This window comes from Cryptomeria japonica, chromosome 7 (assembly GCF_030272615.1).
Source record: "Cryptomeria japonica chromosome 7, Sugi_1.0, whole genome shotgun sequence".
In the NCBI taxonomy this organism is placed as follows: domain Eukaryota; kingdom Viridiplantae; phylum Streptophyta; class Pinopsida; order Cupressales; family Cupressaceae; genus Cryptomeria; species Cryptomeria japonica.
This window is the reverse complement of record NC_081411.1, coordinates 579,219,298-579,238,743: the sequence shown is the minus strand read 5'-3', so window position 1 is coordinate 579,238,743 and position 19,446 is coordinate 579,219,298. Positions and strand designations below refer to the sequence as shown.

General features: G+C 38.6%; 1 protein-coding gene across 1 annotated transcript in view; it reads right to left on the bottom strand.

Annotated features, from left to right (window-relative positions):
* The window catches only part of LOC131048341 (uncharacterized), a 47,641-nt gene that overhangs the window by 16,467 nt on the left and 11,728 nt on the right, over nt 1-19,446 (bottom strand). The window contains exons 4-6 of the mRNA XM_057982261.2: nt 10,481-10,534; nt 7,089-7,328; nt 6,924-6,986 (exon numbers count right to left, since the gene is read on the bottom strand). Coding sequence (XP_057838244.1) covers nt 6,924-6,986; nt 7,089-7,328; nt 10,481-10,534 — 357 coding nt within the window. The remainder of the gene's footprint in view (nt 1-6,923; nt 6,987-7,088; nt 7,329-10,480; nt 10,535-19,446) is intronic.

Below are 19,446 nucleotides of genomic sequence, written 5' to 3'. Positions count from 1 at the left end.
TTGGGAACTTTAGGGGCAAAACCCTCCCCTTGTATGAGTTGCATCTCTGTAGCTACTAGCTGCTGAATTTCTTCCTTCCGAGCAGAAGCAAGCTGCCTTGCAAGGAAGTCCCCATGTTGTCGTTTGGGGCTTCCATTTGTTGTTGCTGAAGCTGAGCCTGATAAGCAAGTTGGCCCTGTTGTAGACCATAAACTTGCTCCATCTCAATAGCTTCTAACTGCTCTTGGAAGTTCAATATTAGATCCTTGATGCTGACATCCTCCAGGCTCTTCACATGTTGATGGGCATGGTGGAAGGGATTGAAATAGGCTTCTTGGGGTCGTTGATAAACCTATACATAGCAAACTAGTCGCAAAGGAGAGACCAATGGTCAAGGAGAGGAAACCCTAACCCTGGCGTGCACAGAGGAAAGTCAATCAGGGTCAGCAAGGAGGTGCACAGACCTGACATGGTCTGTATGCAAGCAACCTAGCCATACCTTGACAAGGCAATCCCAAGAAAAAAGTACCTCTAGAAGGTGGATTGCCTAACACTCCAAAGTCAAAGCATGCAAGCCTGACATGAAGGCCATCAAGTAACCATAAATAAGCAAGGCCCTGTACTCCACTTGATGGCAATCCTGCAAAAAAGCATTAAATGCACCGTAGCTCCGTGAATGAAAGTAGACAAGTCGCAAGGGTTGGTGGAGCATTAAGAGCCTTGAGTGTTGATCACATCATCTGGAAGTGTTGCAAGTTGTCGGAAATCGAACGTCAGGTCCTGCCGCAAGGGGAGAGGAGTCGGGAACCTAGGAATTTCGAGATTCCACAGTTCCGAATTTCAAAAGGCTTGGTAACTTGGAATTTCAAGATTTTGGGGTTTCGAGTTTCAAAAGGCTTGGAAACTTGGAATTTCGAGATTTTGGGGTTTTAGGTTTCAAAAGGCTTGGGAACTTGAAATTTTGGGATTCTGGAGTTCCAGGTTTCAAAAGGCTTAGGAAATTGGAATTTCGAGATTTCGGGGTTCCGACTTTCAAAAGGCTTGGGAATTTGGTAATTTTGGGATTCCGAGGTTTCGGGTTTCAAAGGCTAGAGAACTTGGGAATTTCGGGATTTTGGGATTTTAGGTTTCAAAGGGCTTAAGAACTTGGCAATTTCGGGATTCTAGGGTTTCGGGTTTCAAAAGGCTTGGGAACTTGGGAATTTCGAGATTCCGAGGTTCCAGGGTTCCGAGTTTCAAAAGGCTTGGGAACTTGAGAATTTCAGGATTCCGAGGTTCCAGGGTTCCGAGTTTCTAGGGTTGGGAACTTGGGAATTTCGGGATTCCGAGGTTCCAGGGTTCCGAGTTTCAAAGGCTAGGGAACTTGTGAATTTCAGGATTCCAAGGTTCCAAGTTTCAAAGGCTAGGGAACTTGGGAATTTCGGGATTTCGGGGTTCCAAGTTTCTAAAGGCTTGGGAACTTGCCTCCCAACAAGACAACACTTAACACTTCATGACCATTGACCTTGTCCTTGATCAACTGGGGCAACGTTGGTCCATGGAACATATCTCGGATCAGTTCTCACTGATGGACTGAGGGTGTCATAAAATGACAACAACTACATTTGAAGAAAGCATCACTGGACCAAAAGAACAACACCTTTTCTCCAATAACCTTTGGGTCCATTTTGGCTTACTCACATCCATCATAATTGACTGACTTAAGAGTAAGTTTAATTTCACAAACCTTGTGGACAATGTTAGATACACAATCAAATCAGTCCACGACTTTTCATCCACAAACGAAGGTGGTCAATCACACACTTTTGCTCCTATGCACCTACAACAATGCTCATCTATGCACATGGTATGATGATTTGTTTTACATGAAGGATGCCTACGACAAAGATCCTATCACATCCATCAACATCGAAGTCACATAAACAAAAATGGGAAGTGAATAAGGCATAGAAGCCTCTACAGCACATTCAAGCATACACCAATAGGTGAAACAAATACCCTCATGCCAACAACAAAAATACAATGTATCACAACATGCACCACACATCTCACTCATTTTAGGCCAATGACAAATTTTGGTTGCACCTTCAAAGATAATACTTCAAGGGTCCACACTGAAAGATGAAAACTCTGAACTATGGTGTGTACGCCACTGTGCACAAAATTGGTGAGAATACTTTTGTCCATGATCTCCCACAATAGTTGAGCTTGTACCCAACATTCAATGAGGAACTTCTTAAGCCATATTTTCATCCACTCTTGGAGCTAGCAGCAACTCGACATCCTTTAAACTTGGATCCTACACATTTGCATACAACTGTGTGAGATGTAGTGACTAACACCACAATTACTTTTACTAGTTGCAATGCACATTTGTTGTTTCGTGTAGTTGATGCTAAGAAATCTACAAATTAGGCTAAGTGGTACAATCTTCAACAACTCTACAAGTAGTTGCCTCAACTTACCAAATATGCAATGGGGGCCGGTGCTCATCAAGAAAGAGTAAATAATCCAAGCACAACCTCGCACGCCAGTTTGCATTGGTGCACTTAGCATCACGCAACCTCTTCACACCAAGTGCTTGTGTGCAACTATGAACATCTCAACATGCCAAGTTTGCACATAGCTATCTATGACATCATGTGCCATCGCACATTCTCAAGTAGACATAAAAATACAACACTTGGAGGCATCTACACCACAAGAAACACCTTCACATGTAGGATACACCTAGCAACATCCATGCCACTTTCCACAAAAGCATATGCTTTGGACATGGCACATATCTACCACCTCTCTTTGTAATTCATGTATAACTAGTATAGATATTGTAAATTAAACTATCTAAAAAATTGCTAAGAAATATCAATTTTGGGCTATGTTATTCTACTTGAGAGTTATTTTATTTTACTTTATATTTAGTACCTACATGCATGGACACAAAAATAAATTTAATCTTTAGTTAAGAATTATTTTATCTTATCTAAATTGTTTGCTTTATTTTTATTTGAAGAGCTATTTTACTTTTGTATGTAGCTTTTAATTTTTACTTTTGGAAAAGCCACCATTCATTATTTTAGTAATATTTTGTTTTAGTTTTACTTTGAAAAGTGTAGTAAATATTATGTACTTATATGTCATTTTTTAATAGTTCCATTTGTAGGTGTAGACACCTAAAATTGTCCTGTCTAATTAAATAAATATATTTATCCTAATTCTTCTATTAATTAAATAAATCTTTATTTATTTAATTAATTTATTTATCCTCTTCTAGCCTTATTTCTCATTTAAATAAATGCATTTATTTATTTAAATTATCCTTTTCTTAAATTAAATAAATATTTTTATTTATTTAATTGATCTCATTTCTTCTATTAATTAAATAAATCTTTATTTATTTAATTAATTCATTAGCTTTTATCCATGACACATGTCATTCATCTCTTAATTCCTACACTACCTACCCTCTCATTATTTTCTTATTTCTTCTACCTACCCTCTAATCTTAGCCGACCATCTATCTTTAACACCTCTCAATCTTATCCCTCCATTTCTTATAATGTCTTCTATATAAAGAGATGCTTCCTTCATTATCAATCCTAATCGATCCTTCAAGCATTCTAGCATTCGAACTTCCATATGCGATCTAGCTATCAACCACATTTCCGTTCTTTGTTGAGCTCTTGTGCACACATAAAATCTGAAAGCAAATGTATCAAGCAAGATCAATGGAGATAGGAAGAATGGAAATTCGAATCATATTGGACATGTGATTGTATAATCTTTGTGATTTTGGTGATTTGCATAGTCTTAGGTAATCTTCATATGTTATGGTGAATCTTTGTTGTTGTTAGGCTAGGGTCTTGTGGTTGAATCTATTTTAGTCTTTCAATATTGTTGTTTCCATTTTTACCATAAACAGTAGGCATTAATATATATTTTAAAATTTTGATGCCTTCATACTTAAAAAATAAATAACTTTTTTAATACATATATATATATATTTAACTAGTATAGATATCTTAAATACATCTATCTAAAGAAATGCTGAGAGATATCAATTAGAACTATTTTATTTACCTTAAAAATATTTTATTTCATTTTAAACTATATTTACTACAAACAAAAATATTTAAATTATATTGTATCTACATTATTTAATTTTTCTTTGATACAATTTTTAAATTTGAAACTTCTTATCATTGTTCAAAAAAAATCATTAAAAATAAAAATTTATAAGATATATATTTTTAAAAGAATAATGTACTTATGAAATGGTGGATTATTTTTAAATATCTCTTTTTTTAGTTTATATCTATATCTATCGAAAACTTATAATTTTGATGAGGGTATATTTTGTTTTATATGGTGTTTATTTTAAAAATATTAAGTTTATAATTAATATTAATAATTTGACATGTGAATGGTTGTCAAATTTAAGCTATAAGGTAAAAGTTAACATTAGCACACTCACATCATCTCACTCCACCCCTTGCTGCCATTGTAGAATGCCTCTCGGCATTAATTATGTTGGTTATATTATTAATTTTATAGTTTTAGTTTTTTTAAATATATGTCAACTGTGTTTTGGTTTTTATGTACACAGTCACAACCTGAGATTCCATGCCACACTGCCATTATGGAACAACTCTCAGCCTAAATACAAGCATTTGTATGGCTTGTACAAGTTGGGCGGAACTATAAGATAAGACATCCTGGGAAATGTTTGTATCATGCTCATACATGTTTTGAATAGAAGTAGCATACATTCACCAGAAGCCTTCCACACCTTGCATGTGTATTTAGTCGATTGTTTTTGTTCTCCATTTACATAATCTATAATCTTGTTTACTATTAACTTATCCGTAGGATTGTCAGCCACAGAACCTGGGATCTGAACTAAAGTCTATCGATATTAAGGTTTACATAAGTTTGCAGAGACAAATATTCAAAGCCCTGAAATATTTTTCGAATTTTTTCCTTATGCATTTTAAAAATAGGAAACGCTAACCTCAAATATTCTTTTTCTAACTGTTGATAGTTGTGGCATACTAAATTCAACAAGCACAGATTAATAATATGACGTTAGTAACTTAGTAACATAAAACTTATAAAAAAGGCTTATATCACTCAATGTGCTTCACATTTGCTTGTATATGTTTCTTTTTCATGGTCATCACTCCACCTTAGGATGCTTGAAAAATGAATCCTTATGAAAGAAAAGTAATATATCAAGTTATTCTTTTATTATGGAAATCAATTATTATAATAACTGTGCTCTATGCATGGATCACTCCACCCAATTATAGAGATTCAAGGAAAACAGTTAGCAAATGCAAAATGCAGGGTCAACAATTGCCTTCAGAAATAACTCTAAATTTTGATCAGAAACTGAAACATCATCATTTTGGCTTTTGTGTTTAACTCCTTTTTGATCTTTTCCTCACCCTGAAGCCTGTGTCCTCTTTAAGGATTACTCCACCCAATTATAGAGATTCAGGGAAAAATATTAGCATAATGCAAAATGGAGGACCAACCATTGCCTTCAAACATAACTCTAAAATTTGATCAGAAACTGAAACATCATCATTTTGGCTTTCATGTTTAACTCTTTTTTATCTTTTCCCAACCCTGGAGCCTATGTCCTCTTTAACTGTTTAGAATATACCGACTTTCAGTGGAATTTAGGCCATTGCTTGCACATTACAGAGCGATGTTGAGGCTTGAAAGATGATTAATGATGGCTAGAACTTGAACTTAACATTTTTAAGTATGATGTTGGAGCTTGAAGGACGATTAAGGATGGCTAGAACTTGAGATTACAATTTTTAAGTCAACTCCCACAAGTTGGTATTACCAATAAAGACTCTTTTGGAAAGCAACATTACGATCACTTATATTATATTTTCTGCTGAATGAATAAAACAATATTAGAATAGATATAAAAGCTGACATTTGTATCACTGCTTGCACAAAGCTCCTCTGTGCTGTAGCTTCAGAGGCTCCATGTGATAAACATGATCTTCCAGAGTGATGACTAATGATTAGGATTGGAGAACATAAGACTTTTTGAAGTAGAACAAAAATTCAAAGAATGAATTTGTTTTCTTGTTGGCATTAGAATGCACACCATATTTAAACTCATGTTATTGAATATAACTTAGAATACAGGAACTTCAAAATAAAATCTACATTTAAGGACTAAACTTTGTAAGTCCACTGCAATCCTCTAGACACTAATTCCAATAGCAAGAAAATGATAATGAACACAAGCCTCTGCCAAGAAAAATCAAAACGCCTCCTCATTTGTCTAAGGTTTGGGATTTTCCCAACTGCTATCCACCCTGCTGTTTATCTTTGAATAGGAGAGCTTCAGTATAGCTGAAGAGCTATAACCTAGTGGAGATGCATTTCAGGAGATAATTCCAAATGTTGGTTGCCACTTTTTTTCCTTGGAGAGTTCAAGGGCACCCCAAATCAACTGCAAGGGTGATGGTGTTGTATACATAATATAGACTAAACGATATGCACTTAATGATGCCCAAATCCTGTAGCATCCTATCAGAAGTTGATGCACAGTTGTCGTGCTCAAACTTTCAAAATAATGAAATGAGGCATTCAATTACTTAGGATCTCTTTTTATTCTCTTTACTTCAGTGCAGTATGGGTTTGAGGTTTAAAAAAAATTAAAAAAGCCATGTGTACAACATATAAATATGCCCCTAGTTTTCATCTCTTCAAAGCACTAACAGCTTAGACAACTTGCAAACTTAAGAGTTTGTAACACATTATTGGATGTGATGAATGTATCTTATATTTTCTGATAAATCCTTGCTGTGCTATGTTTTCAAAGGAAACATTCAAAGAAAATAAAGTTTGTAATGAGAAAAATGAACAAGTAAAGAGACACGTATAAAAGTAAGACGAGAGAAAGCAAATAATACCTCTTTACACATCACAGGACCAACCTTCCCCTTTGCAACTCGGTTCTTTTTGAAGATACCAACCTATTAAAGTTACAGAATTTCATAAACCGTTAAACATCATCAAAATAAATTATAACAGCTTGGTCCATTATGATAATATCAATGTACTCAGAAAATCTTCACCTTTGGAGCGGTTACAATAAAAAGTCCCTCCTCACTGGTAACCTCACTAGATTTGTTGGTAAATGGATTAGAAGACCCAGTGGAAAGAGGTAATTTAGGGTGCTTTGGAGAAGGTGCTGGAGTGCTAACTATTGGATCAGAAACAACTGTCGCTTGGCTTATGATAGGTGCCGCCACCGATGGAGATGGCCCATTCCTCTTCTCTATATTTCGTCGCATGTGCATTTCAAAGTTTCCAGCCTGCAGCAAAACAAATGACAAACAATTCAGAAGGTATCGTTTCATGCTAAATATGAGCAATGTTATTTATAAGCCTCATCTGCTCAAGCATGATTAATGTAAGCAGTGAATAGCCTCATTTCTTTCCTATTTATACAGCTGAAGACTTGATATCTTATTCAAGTTTTGAATATATTCTTTGTAGAAAGATTTGTTATCTTATATTAACCTATCCTCATCACGATAACAAAGAGATGTATTTGCTACCATAAAAAGAGTCCCTGAAAGAAATTATGAATTCAGTGTTGACGGACTATTGGGAATCCTCTGAAACAACACAGGTATTCATGCTACAGCACAGGCACAGAATGAAGAATTTCTTCCCCGAAACTGGGAAAGTCTGGAAATTACAGAGTACACTCACCATGCAATCCATCAATCTACTTATATTGAGGTTTTTGTTTCTGCCAAGAGTTTGCACCAAATTTTCACAATCTGCTAAAAATTTGACTTAGATTATGTTCAAATGTACCCCATTAAGCTTGGGATTACATTCTAACATACCACATGTTTGTTACACTGCAACCTTGCTGTATGCTTGTTGGGGTTATAGAATGCCTTGTAACTTTGAAGTAAATTTGAACCTGACTCAAATTCTTAGAAGCGTTTCCCATTACTCTTATAGCACAACCCATTAGACATTTTTTATTTTTCAGATGTTTTGGCTTAAACGAAATTATTGAGTTCATTATTTAGAACAAAGACCTACTATGATATCTTGAGAATTATATGTTCTCATTATATTATACTTAGCTTATAGTGGCTTCACAGATTTTTGGTCTCAACTCCTTGGACAACTGGGTAGCTGGCTTCCTCGCTTCCTTGCAATTCCTAAAATATTATTTTATCCCATATTTAAAATTCCTACTACAATATCTTGAGAACTATATGTTCTCATTATATTATACTTAGTTTATAGTGGCGTCACAGATTTTTGGTCTCAACTCCTTGGACAACTGGGTAGCTAGCTTCCTCATAATTCCTAACATATTATTTTATCCCATATTTGAAGTTAAGACTTTACATAAGATAGAGACTGTAAGTTTGATTTAACAATGTCAATCAGGAAAAACCTTGATAATGAAGGGATTGAGGTTGGGTGTTCTAAAGGATATACAATGCCAGGTGATACTATCCTACGTTGCTTATGTTGTAGAGACCACTCATTATGTAGCAGATAAACTTGTCTGCATGTTTTAATGTTATCACTTGATATTAGTGTGACTCATCGCTCATTATTATTTACCTCCTTAACCTTATTAAACCCATGCACTGCCTATAAACCTACTTTAGCATATGCTTCATGATCTGTCAATGGATTAGCTAAACTAATAACTAATAACATATTTGTCTGTATGCTGATAATTTATATGCAGCACTAAAAATGTTGAAGCTAAACTTGTAAAGGATATACAATGCTAGGTGATACTATCCTGTGTTGCTTATGTTGTAGAGACCACTCATTATGTAGCAGATAAACTTGTCTGCATGTTTTAATGTTATCACTTGATATTAGTGTGACTCGTCGCTCATTATTAATTACCTCCTTAACCTTATTAAACCCATGCACTTCCTATAAACCCACTTTAGCACATGCTTCATGATCTATCAATGGATTAGCTAAACTAATAACTAATAACATATTTGTCTGTATGCTGATAATTTATATGCAGCACTAATAATGTTGAAGCTAAACTAATTTCTATTCCTGCACAAAGATCTGCACGTTCAATCAATCTAATCTCCTTCCAAGGCATATCCAGATTCATAACTACCTTGCAATCAACATCATGTAAGAGCCACTGTAAAAGAAAGGGTAAAAAAATAGTTCTCCCTTCAAAGTTCAAACAGCACATGGTGGATTGCAACAAACCTAGAGAGAGGCTAACCAGTGAAGGGGAATTAAATGAGCAGCAGATAGGTTTAAATTTAAAACATTACTTATTAAGCCAGCCAAAACAATGTTTTTCAATGAGATATTGACTAACATGAGAGATGAAAAATTGTTCCTATATGCATCTGCTTATAGACATCCTATAAGCTATTTCCTTTTGCTCGGCCATATTCTCTCAAACTTTCTTTCCAATCAAACTACCTAACTACATTCCCTCACGAGACAGGAATCAAGCAGTTGGCTCAACATTTTTCAAGAATCAGAAGACGTGTAGCATCTCATCACATAAGAATTTTAATTGAGCATTGAGAGAGGATGGACCAGTAGATGAAGAAGATGATTATTCAATCACATAAGGTATCTCTGATTCGCAGCTATGCATTTCAGATATGCTGTCCTCATTGGCCTCCTTATGTGACTTAGGATTTAAAACTTTAAAGACTTTCGTGCAACAGCATCATTCCAAGCTAAAGCCACAGCAAGTATGGTCATCAGATTCTTCTATCCTGATTCCTAAATCCTCAGTAAGTATACAGCCAAAGCTACATCTTCTCAACCATTTGTATGATAGTCCACCCACAAGTCACAACACTAAATTCGTACATCAGTCTAGCCCTAAAACAGGAGATTCAGACCTGAATGGCTGAATGTCAGAGCCATTCAGGTTCTCCAGCAAAATGGACTCCTGCTAAATTTAGCTGTCTGGCAAACTGTCTTGTCCCAGCAATCTTCAAAACAGATTTCTGTTGATCTTGGAGGATGTCTAATCTGTTAATGTCAAACCAAGTGCCATATTTTCTTCCCACCACTCCAACACAGCTCAAGTTATGCACAATTTATCAATTTTCAAGTGATGTATTTTGCAACCTATGTACTCAAACCTTGCATGGCTAATCTGGCAGATATGTTGTCTCATCACTTTGTCTATCTCTCATGGTTCCTCTCAAAGTCTCTGATCATTAATGGGATATTTCTTCAAAATATATATCTGATAGTTAACACAAAAGCAATTGACGAAATGCCTGATGGTACATATTGTCTCTCAATCCTCAGGCACAACCACATATCAATTTGCTCTCTTAATCGAAAAATTGGAAGACCAATTGTGTGAGCAATTTTGTATTCCAAAAAAGATTTAATGTAATTTAAATTACAATTTTGCTGCTTAACAAATATTTGGAATAAGAAATTAATCAATTCTATAGCATCAGTGTCTCACCTTAAGCTTGATCTCAGCAACATCTGTCTCATCACAAACCTCCATAATCAAAGACTGCAATTTCAAAAAGCAACCAATTATTAAAATACAGATAAATTAAATTAAATAGATGAAAGAAATAGTGAAAAGATTAATTGTCATCCTTTACCTTTTAGACAATAATGGACCATTAAAAAATGGAAAAATATATTGCAACATTGTAAAGGGCCAAGGCTGACTCACTACATGACATGAAGAGAACCGCAGGGATTTACTTTGATCCAAAAAATTATCAAGTTGAAAATTCCAAGGAAGATGGTAAATGACAATGCATTTATAAAAAAGCACTCAAACGACACAGAAACCAGTAACCAAACTCCAAGGTGCCAAGCTTCTGTAACAAAGCTTTCACAATGTACCAATACATTGCATATTCCTCCCAAAGCCTTAGACTTTCAAATTACAAATAGATTTCAAAGCTTTACAAGAATATTGCTTTTGTAGTTGAGCTTCTTGTATCTAGATATGGTCCATTTCAATAGATATTATAGAGAAAAACTATACAATGGTTGCAAAAAGTTTACAAAGAAAAAGCACTTGTATAAGATGCAAAATCTTTACTGAAATGAAGGTTTCAAGTATCTGAGCAGTTTCAAATCCCGTGCCCAAATTTATAAACACTCAAAGATGTTATTCTTAAATGTTCAACAGGAAATTTCCCATCTCTAGCGCTTAACAGTATGCTTCATTTGGTGGTTTCTTTTGTTTGTTGCAGTCTTCAGTGAGAATATATGTTTTTTTGCCCAGATCTGAGGCCTAAGCCATCCTCGAACAATTGTGAGTACTTTCCAGCAGTCTGGTGCCTCTATGTACTATGATTGTAAGCCCAGTCATTTTTTAAATCTTTGCTAAATTACAATGCTCATCTCATGGCATGTTCTAGCACATTACTCAGTCCCACATTTGAAAACCAGCCATATGCCGCCACATGCTACCCAACAATTGAACCATACAACAGGCTTAGCTTTTACAGCTCTAGCAGATTAAATCCAAGGCATGTGAGAATAAATAGGGTCATTAAAACCTCTGTAGAATAAGCAGTTAGAGCTTATGCCACTAACATGGGCACTGCATCTAACAACCTAGCTGAAGGACTTGGATTCCTAATGCTTGGTATCTGCCACTTGTATGTGAATGAAATTAAATAGCTCATTAATGATGACCAACCACTAAATGTCATCAAAAAATGAATCATTCCTCAAATGGTCATTAACAGTTTGTTAATGATGACCTGTCACACAACTCTCATTGTAAGAAACCAATTAGTATCATCAATAATGAGATTCAGGTACCACATAGAAAAAATAATCTTTGCAGTTTTAAAGATAATTTGAGAAGTCTAACCCTCTAGACAATTGGCTATCCAAACGTGAGTAATTTGTCTCATAGTGAAGAGTTGGAATTCAGTCCTTCATTAATTGAAATTTGTCCAAACCCGTATCAGTTATGGCAGCAAAACTATTTTTACCATAACTTCCATGCTTGATATGACAGTTTCAAGATCAGACAAAAAGGCCATGATAAAATTTATAAATATAATAAATTCAAGATCAGACATACTCTTAGTTGCACTATTTCAAATAGAGAAGAGTCAAATGTTTAAAGTTATAAATATATGAAGTCAATGGAAGCCATAGAGCTGTAAGGAATGTCCATTTGCAGCCTTGGATTGTTGTTTCAATAGCATAGTACTCGAAAACAAATAGAAAAATAAATTTACATTGTAGAGTTTTGTATTGGAATTTCCAGGCTGATTACAGATCACTAGGATGCACATTACTACATTCCTTGGCTGAAACTCATACTTTGACTTGGAATTATGCAGTCACTTAGAAAAAGAACATGTATCTGAGGCTTCTTTGCATTTGATCATTTTAACCTCCAATCAACATATAAAAATTGCCCAAAGATCCATTGCATATTCAATATTCTACATTTTTCGTTCGTTACTCGTGTCATTATTTCTGGCTAGATCATTTTGGTTGTGGATTTAAATCCATAATTGAAATGAGGTGATTTTAATATTGAATGCATGATTTTTTCATCATATTCATGGTAGAAAATTTCCTAGGCTTGTGTATTAAATATCCCTTTCATTTTGAGAGTAGCCTATAATGTAATAATGATACCTTGCTTGGGGAGGTAGCACTTAGACATGTATATGAATAATTAAACATCCAACTGGTGAAATATCAACCTTGATGTTTTTTAAATATATAATGATGCTAGTATAGGGCTTATAAATTGCATAGATTTGTTGTATACTTACTATTGTGATGTCCAAGATATAATTAATAAATAAATTTTAATACTTTATTGTAAGGCCCCAAATGTAATAACAAATCTTTCAGGCCCTTTATTTAATTAGATTAGTCAAGTCTTAGTTTGGTCGTGTCGGCCTGTTTGTAACCCTTCGGGAAAGTTCCCAAAGACCATATTTATGGCCAAGTCTGTCATTTGTGTTGGTATGCAAATTTGGTATTTTTCTCTGATTGTGTGAATTCCTGTTGGAGTTTTGTTATCCGCCATTTCGGAGGTGAAAGACCCTCCCTACTTGGTATCCGCAATTTCGGTAGGATTCATCCCTCACCCTATTATGCTCTGTGTACTTGTTCCGGATCTGGCAAATCTGGAAACTCATCATTGTTGAATCAAATTTTATTTCTAGCTTCATTTTTGGTATACATGCATGTTAAAGGATTCTTATCACTCAGTGTTCAATACTTGATATGCGCACAAAAAATCAACCCTTGAACCACCGAAGGTAGTCCATTGAACCACCGTACCACACGACAGACCCCTCCCTCCTACCACACGTGGAAGTCCATAGTACGGCTTCACCGTACGACCACTCCTTCCTCACATCACAGTACGACCTCTTCCCGTACGATCACCCCATCCCCACACCACCGTACGGCCCCCTTCACCATATGGCCACTCCATCCCATACCACCGTACGGCCACTCCATCCTCACACCACCATATGTACGGCAAACTCCCTCTACTTCACACCATATGCCCTTGCCAATACACTACTGTACAGTCAGGTACATCTCACACCATACGAACTTGACAGTGCACTACCGTACGGTCAAGGAACATTACAGTGGTATCAGAGCTGGTGATTTTACCAGCCTGTCGTGTAGTGGATGCAAGTGTACACTAGAAGGAGGTACTGTTCGGCCGACCGAATGGGGGAACCACAAAATCCTGCAAGAGAAGTCATGGCACTATTAAGGGAGCTAACCAAAAGCCAAGCTCAGCTCAACGACACCATAACCAAAGGGGAGCAACGACAACAAATCATGGAGGAAACATTAAGACAATTAGCCTTGGGAAAAACAAATGGAGAACAAAATGGGCAAGGCGATGATTCGGTCACTGGAAGGTCAAACATCCAACGCTCACATTCACGACTGCTAATGCCGAATTTTCCTCAAAAATCAGAAGCGCCACGTGGAGAGCAAGAACCCATCTTTCAGGAGATGCAAGCACAGTTAAACCAAGATTGGAGGGATGCAAATCTCGAGGGCGACATATCCTTCAAGGATTATGCTGAGCTCCAGATGAAATACTCGAGCGACAGAAGTCGGGGCTATTATGGACACTATAACAATGACATCAAGCTGAAGGTTGGCAAGATCAACCTGTCATCCTTTGATGGGACCGGAGCAACCTCGGCACGAGCTTGGGTACAAAAAGCAGATACCTACTTTCAAATCAACCCGACGCCTGAAGATGAAGCTATCAAGTTTGCAGCACTTCACCTGGAAGGAGTCGCACACGAATGGTGGCATCATGGAATGATCACTCTCAGCCATGACCAGATAACTTCGTATGCCAACTTCACGGAGAAGCTCATAGATCGGTTTGATGGGAAGGATCCAGAACTCAATTTCAAGGAGTTGACGCAACTAAAAAAGTCAGTACCTGTGGACAGTTACATCATAGAGTTCCAGAGACTATCCGTATTGGTAACAGACATCTCAAAGAGGAGATTGGTGGTCTTGTTCATGGACGGATTGATGGAACCTTTGAAAGGTTGGGTAAAAGGGTTCAACCCCAGCACGCTCACGGAAGCAATCAAAAAGGCCCATAACATGGCAACATCTTCCTCTTCCAAAAATTTTGCACATACCAAACCACCTTTCATTCCGAAGGAGAATGATAATAAACCCTTTCCGAAGAGGTCATTTCTTGATGAAGCCACAAAACAGGAACTTAGAAGGAAGAAGCTTTGTTTCACCTGCAAGGAGCCATGGGAACCAGGACACCGATGTTTGGACAAAGGGAAGATTCACTATATTGAAGTGATGTCTGATGGAGACAAGGAGCCTGAGGAAAGTGAACCACCAAGGGAAGAATCTGCCGAAGAAACCAACCTGGCGGAGAGAATCTCCACATTGGTACAAAGGGGAGGCGTCATTGCCACACAAGCGGGTACCACAAGGTGCGGTGTATTTAGGGTACATGGTACACTCCAAGGCCAACGAGTCTTGGTTATGCTCGACAGTGGGGCCTCGCTCAACTTCATAAACTCATCACTCGTCACCCAAAGGAGTTTGTGTACAAAGGAGCATAAAGGGTTCGATGTCAAGGTGGCAGGAGGCAATCTCCTATCATGCACTCACCTGGTTCCACAACTGAGCATCACCATAGGAAATTACACGGTGACCAACGATTTCTTTGTAGTAGATCTGGATGACACGGATATCATATTGGGCATTCAATGGATGGAGACCCTCGACCAGTACACACAGAGCTTCAAAAGGATGGAGTTCTCATTCGAGGTGGATGGCAGGAAAGTGGTTCTCAGAGGAATGTCAAATGGCGGCCCGAGGGAGATTCCCGCCAAACGGACGGAAGCCATCTTCAAACATGAAGAAGTAGTCTAGGCAGCACATTGCTTGATCTCGACAAAACCTATGAAAGAGCATCCGACTTACTACCAGAATGAGGAACTTCAGTCAGTTTTGGATAAGCATAGTTTGGTCTTCGCTGATATTCCACCTGGTATACCCCCACACCGAGGGTTTGAGCACACCATCGAGTTGGTGGAAGGAGATAAACCAGTTATCACCACACCCTACCGCCACCCGAAGAAGTTCAAAGAAGAGATAGAGAAAACGATCCAGGAACTCCTCGATAAAGGATGGATCCGGCCCAACTCTAGCCCCTTTGCGTCCTCGGTGGTATTGGTGAAGAATGTTGACTACCGTGCATTGAACAAGAAGACTATCAAGAATAGATACCCCATTCCCAGGATCGATGAGCTGCTGGACGAGCTACATGGCGCAGTCTATTTCTCCAAAATCAATCTCCACTCAGACTACCATCAAATCCGTATGAGGCAGAAAGATGTGGAAAAGACAGCCTTTCATTGCCATTACGAACACTATGAGTTCTTGGTCATGCCGTTTGGATTATCCAATGCTCCGGCCACTTTTCAGTCCTGCATGAACCACATCTTCAACAAGCAACTGCATAAGTTCCTACTAGTATTCTTCGATGACATACTCATCTACAACAAGACCTGGGAGGAACATCTGGGACATTTGGATGAAGTATTGGGGATTATGAAATCGCAATCATTGTACGCCAAAAGGTCCAAATGTGAATTTGGAATGACCGAGGCCCTGTACTTGGGTCACGTCATCAACGCCCAGGGGGTACAAGTTCACCAGGAGAAGATTAAGGCAATTTTGGATTGGCCTCCACCCAAGACTCTCTCGGAGCTGCGTGGATTTTTTGGATTGTGTAGTTATTATAGGAGGTTTGTGAAAGGATTTTCACAACTTGGTGCACCACTGACAGATCTGACAAAGAAAGGATCCTTCCATTGGAATGCACAGGCGCAACACACCTTCGACAAATTAAAATAAGTTATGAGCACGTGTCTGGTCTTGGCACTACCAGGCTTCACTCACCCTTTCATCCTAGAGTGCCATGCCTCGAGAGAAGGCATTGGAGCAGTGTTGATGCAAGACCATCACCCCATTGTGTTTTGAGAGTCGGAAGCTCTCAGGAGTTGAGCGGTTGTACTCCATCTACGACAAGGAGATGCTCGCCATCATGCATGCACTGACGAAGTTTTGGCAGTACCTCGTTGGGGCAAAGTTTGTTGTGCGGACAGACCACAATAGCTTGCGATATTTCTTGGAGTAGAGGGATCTGAATGAACGACAACAGAAGTGGGTGAGCAAAGTCCAGGCATTTGATTTCGACATTGAGTGTGTGAAGGGCAAGAATAACGTGGTAGCCGATTCCCTTTCAAGAAGGCCTGCCATATGTTCTTTATCCCAGATTTCGGCAGATTGGAAGGAACACCTGTTGGTTGAATACTCCAAGAATACTTTTGCGTGCGAACTGATGGATGGTCGAGTGCAGGATGACCGATACAAGGTGGTTGATGACATCATTTACTACAAGGACAGAATTTATCTAGTACCCGAGTCCAAGATCAAGGAAAAGATTTTAAAGGAAATGCATGACTCTCCCTTGGCCGGACACCCAAGATACTTGAAAACCTACAAACAAATCCAAGAAAGGTTTTCCTAGAAGAGACTTAAGAACGACGTCCTGCAGTATGTGCGGGAATGCAATCTGAGCACACCCTACTGGCTAGACTGTTGCAACCACTGCCAATCCCCGACCAGAAATGGGATAGCATCTCAATGGATTTCATTACTAGGCTCCCCAGAGTGCAAGGAAAGGATTGCATTTTCGTCGTAGTTGACCGCTTGACCAAGTATGCAAATTTTTTTGCCATCCCCACAGGATACCAAGCAGTTCAAGTGGCCGAGTTGTTCTTCCGTGAGGTATTCCACTTACATGGTCTACCGCGAAACATAGTCAATGACAGGGATAGTTGTTTTCTGAGTACCTTCTGGATGGAGTTATTTCGGTTGGCAAGAACCGAGTTGTCGCCCAGCACGAGCTACCATTTGCAAACAGACGAACAAACCGAGATTGTGAACAAATGGATGGAGGGTTATCTCAGGAACTACGTCTCAGCTCAACAGAAGGCTTGGGTTCGTTGGTTACATTTGGGTGAACATTGTTACAACACCACCTATCACATGTCGATAGGCATGCCACCCTTCAAAGCACTGTACGGTTATGAACCTTCTTCATTTGTTGATCTGGCATTGGGAGACGGTCGTGCACCGAGGGCCAAAGATTGGCTTCAGGAGAGTTTAGACATCCTGACATCTCTCAAAGATAATCTGCAGAGGGCTCAAAACCAACAAAAGATGTATGCCGACCGACACCGGATTGAGCAAAATTTTGAGGTGGGCGATCTGGTATACCTCCGACTTCAATCGTACAGACAATCCTCCTTGAAGACAAGTGGTAAGGAGAAGTTGAAGTTGCGTTTCTATGGACCCTACAGGGTGGTTCAGAGGGTGGGCGAAGTTGCGTACGATTTGGAGCTTCCTAAGGGGAGTCAGATTCACAATGTTTTTCACCTGTCATGTCTCAAGAAGGCCGTCAAGCAGCGCGTCACAATGTCCAAGGATCTGCCACCTATCGATAAAGAAGGAAAACTAATTCTAGAGCTGGCAGAGATCATCGATGTCAAAGAAAAGAAACTGAGATCACACACAATCAAGGAGTTCCTTGTGCGCTGGAAGAATCTACCCATCGAGGATGCCACCTGGGAAGGCGAGCAAATTCTAGAGCATCCAAGTTTGCAATTGCTCGAGGGCAAGCAATTTTTGGCCCGGGAGGACTGTGATGTCCCCAATATAATTAAATAATAAATTTAAATACTTTATTGTAAGGCCCCAAATGTAATAACAGATCTTTCGAGCCCTTTATTTAATTAGATTAGTCAAGTCTTAGTTTGGTTGTGTCGGCCCGTTTGTAACCCTTCGGGAAAGTTCCCAGAGCCCATATTTATGGCCGAGTCTGTCATTTGTGTTGGTATGCGAATTTGGTATTTTTCTCTGATTGTGCGAATTCCTGTTGGAGTTTTGTTATCCACCATTTCGGAGGTGAAAGACCCTCCCTACTTGATATCTGCAGTTTCGGTGGGATTCATCCCTCACCCTATTCTGCTCTGTGTACTTGTTCTGGATCTGGCAAATCTGGAAACTCATCATTGTTGAATCAAATTTTATTTCTAGCTTCATTTCTGGTATACATGCATGTTAAAGGATTCTTATCACTCAGAGTTCAATACTTGATATGCGCGCAGAAGATCAACCCTTGAACCACCGAAGGTAGTCTATTGAACCACCGTACCACACGGCAGACCCCTCCCTCCTACCACACGTGGAAGTCCACAGTACGGCTTCACCGTACGGCCACTCCTTCCTCACATCACCATACGACCTCTTCCCATAAGGTCACTCCATCCCCACACCACTGTACAGCCCCCTTCACCGTACGGCCACTCCATCCTCACACCACCGTACGTACAGCAAACTCCCTCTACTTCACACCGTACACCCTTGCCAATACACTACCGTACAGTCAGGTACATCTCACACCGTATGAACTTGACAGTGCACTACCGTACGGTCAGGGAACATTACAACTATTTAGGTAATGAAGAAATCTAGCTAAGAGATGATCAAGTTCTGATTGTACTCATATTGATAAATACATTTCATGTACGGTAAGACAGCAGAGCTCTGAGGACTTTACAGCCCATGCTCCTAGAAATATGATAACATAGTCAATTTAAAAGCCTGTAAAATTCTGTCTGCTGAAAAGAAAATTTGGTGATCATAGTGAAATAAAAGTCTGCATGGGAAGTTGGGTTGCCAATCCCTACAGATACCTAGACTGTCCTCTAGGCAAGTAATGCTAAATTTACTTGGCATGATTTGTACTTAGTTGATTGAGTCAGTTTTTTTTCATACTACCCCTAAAATGTTCAGTTCAATTAAGTAGGCATTTTTTCATACTACCCCTAAAAT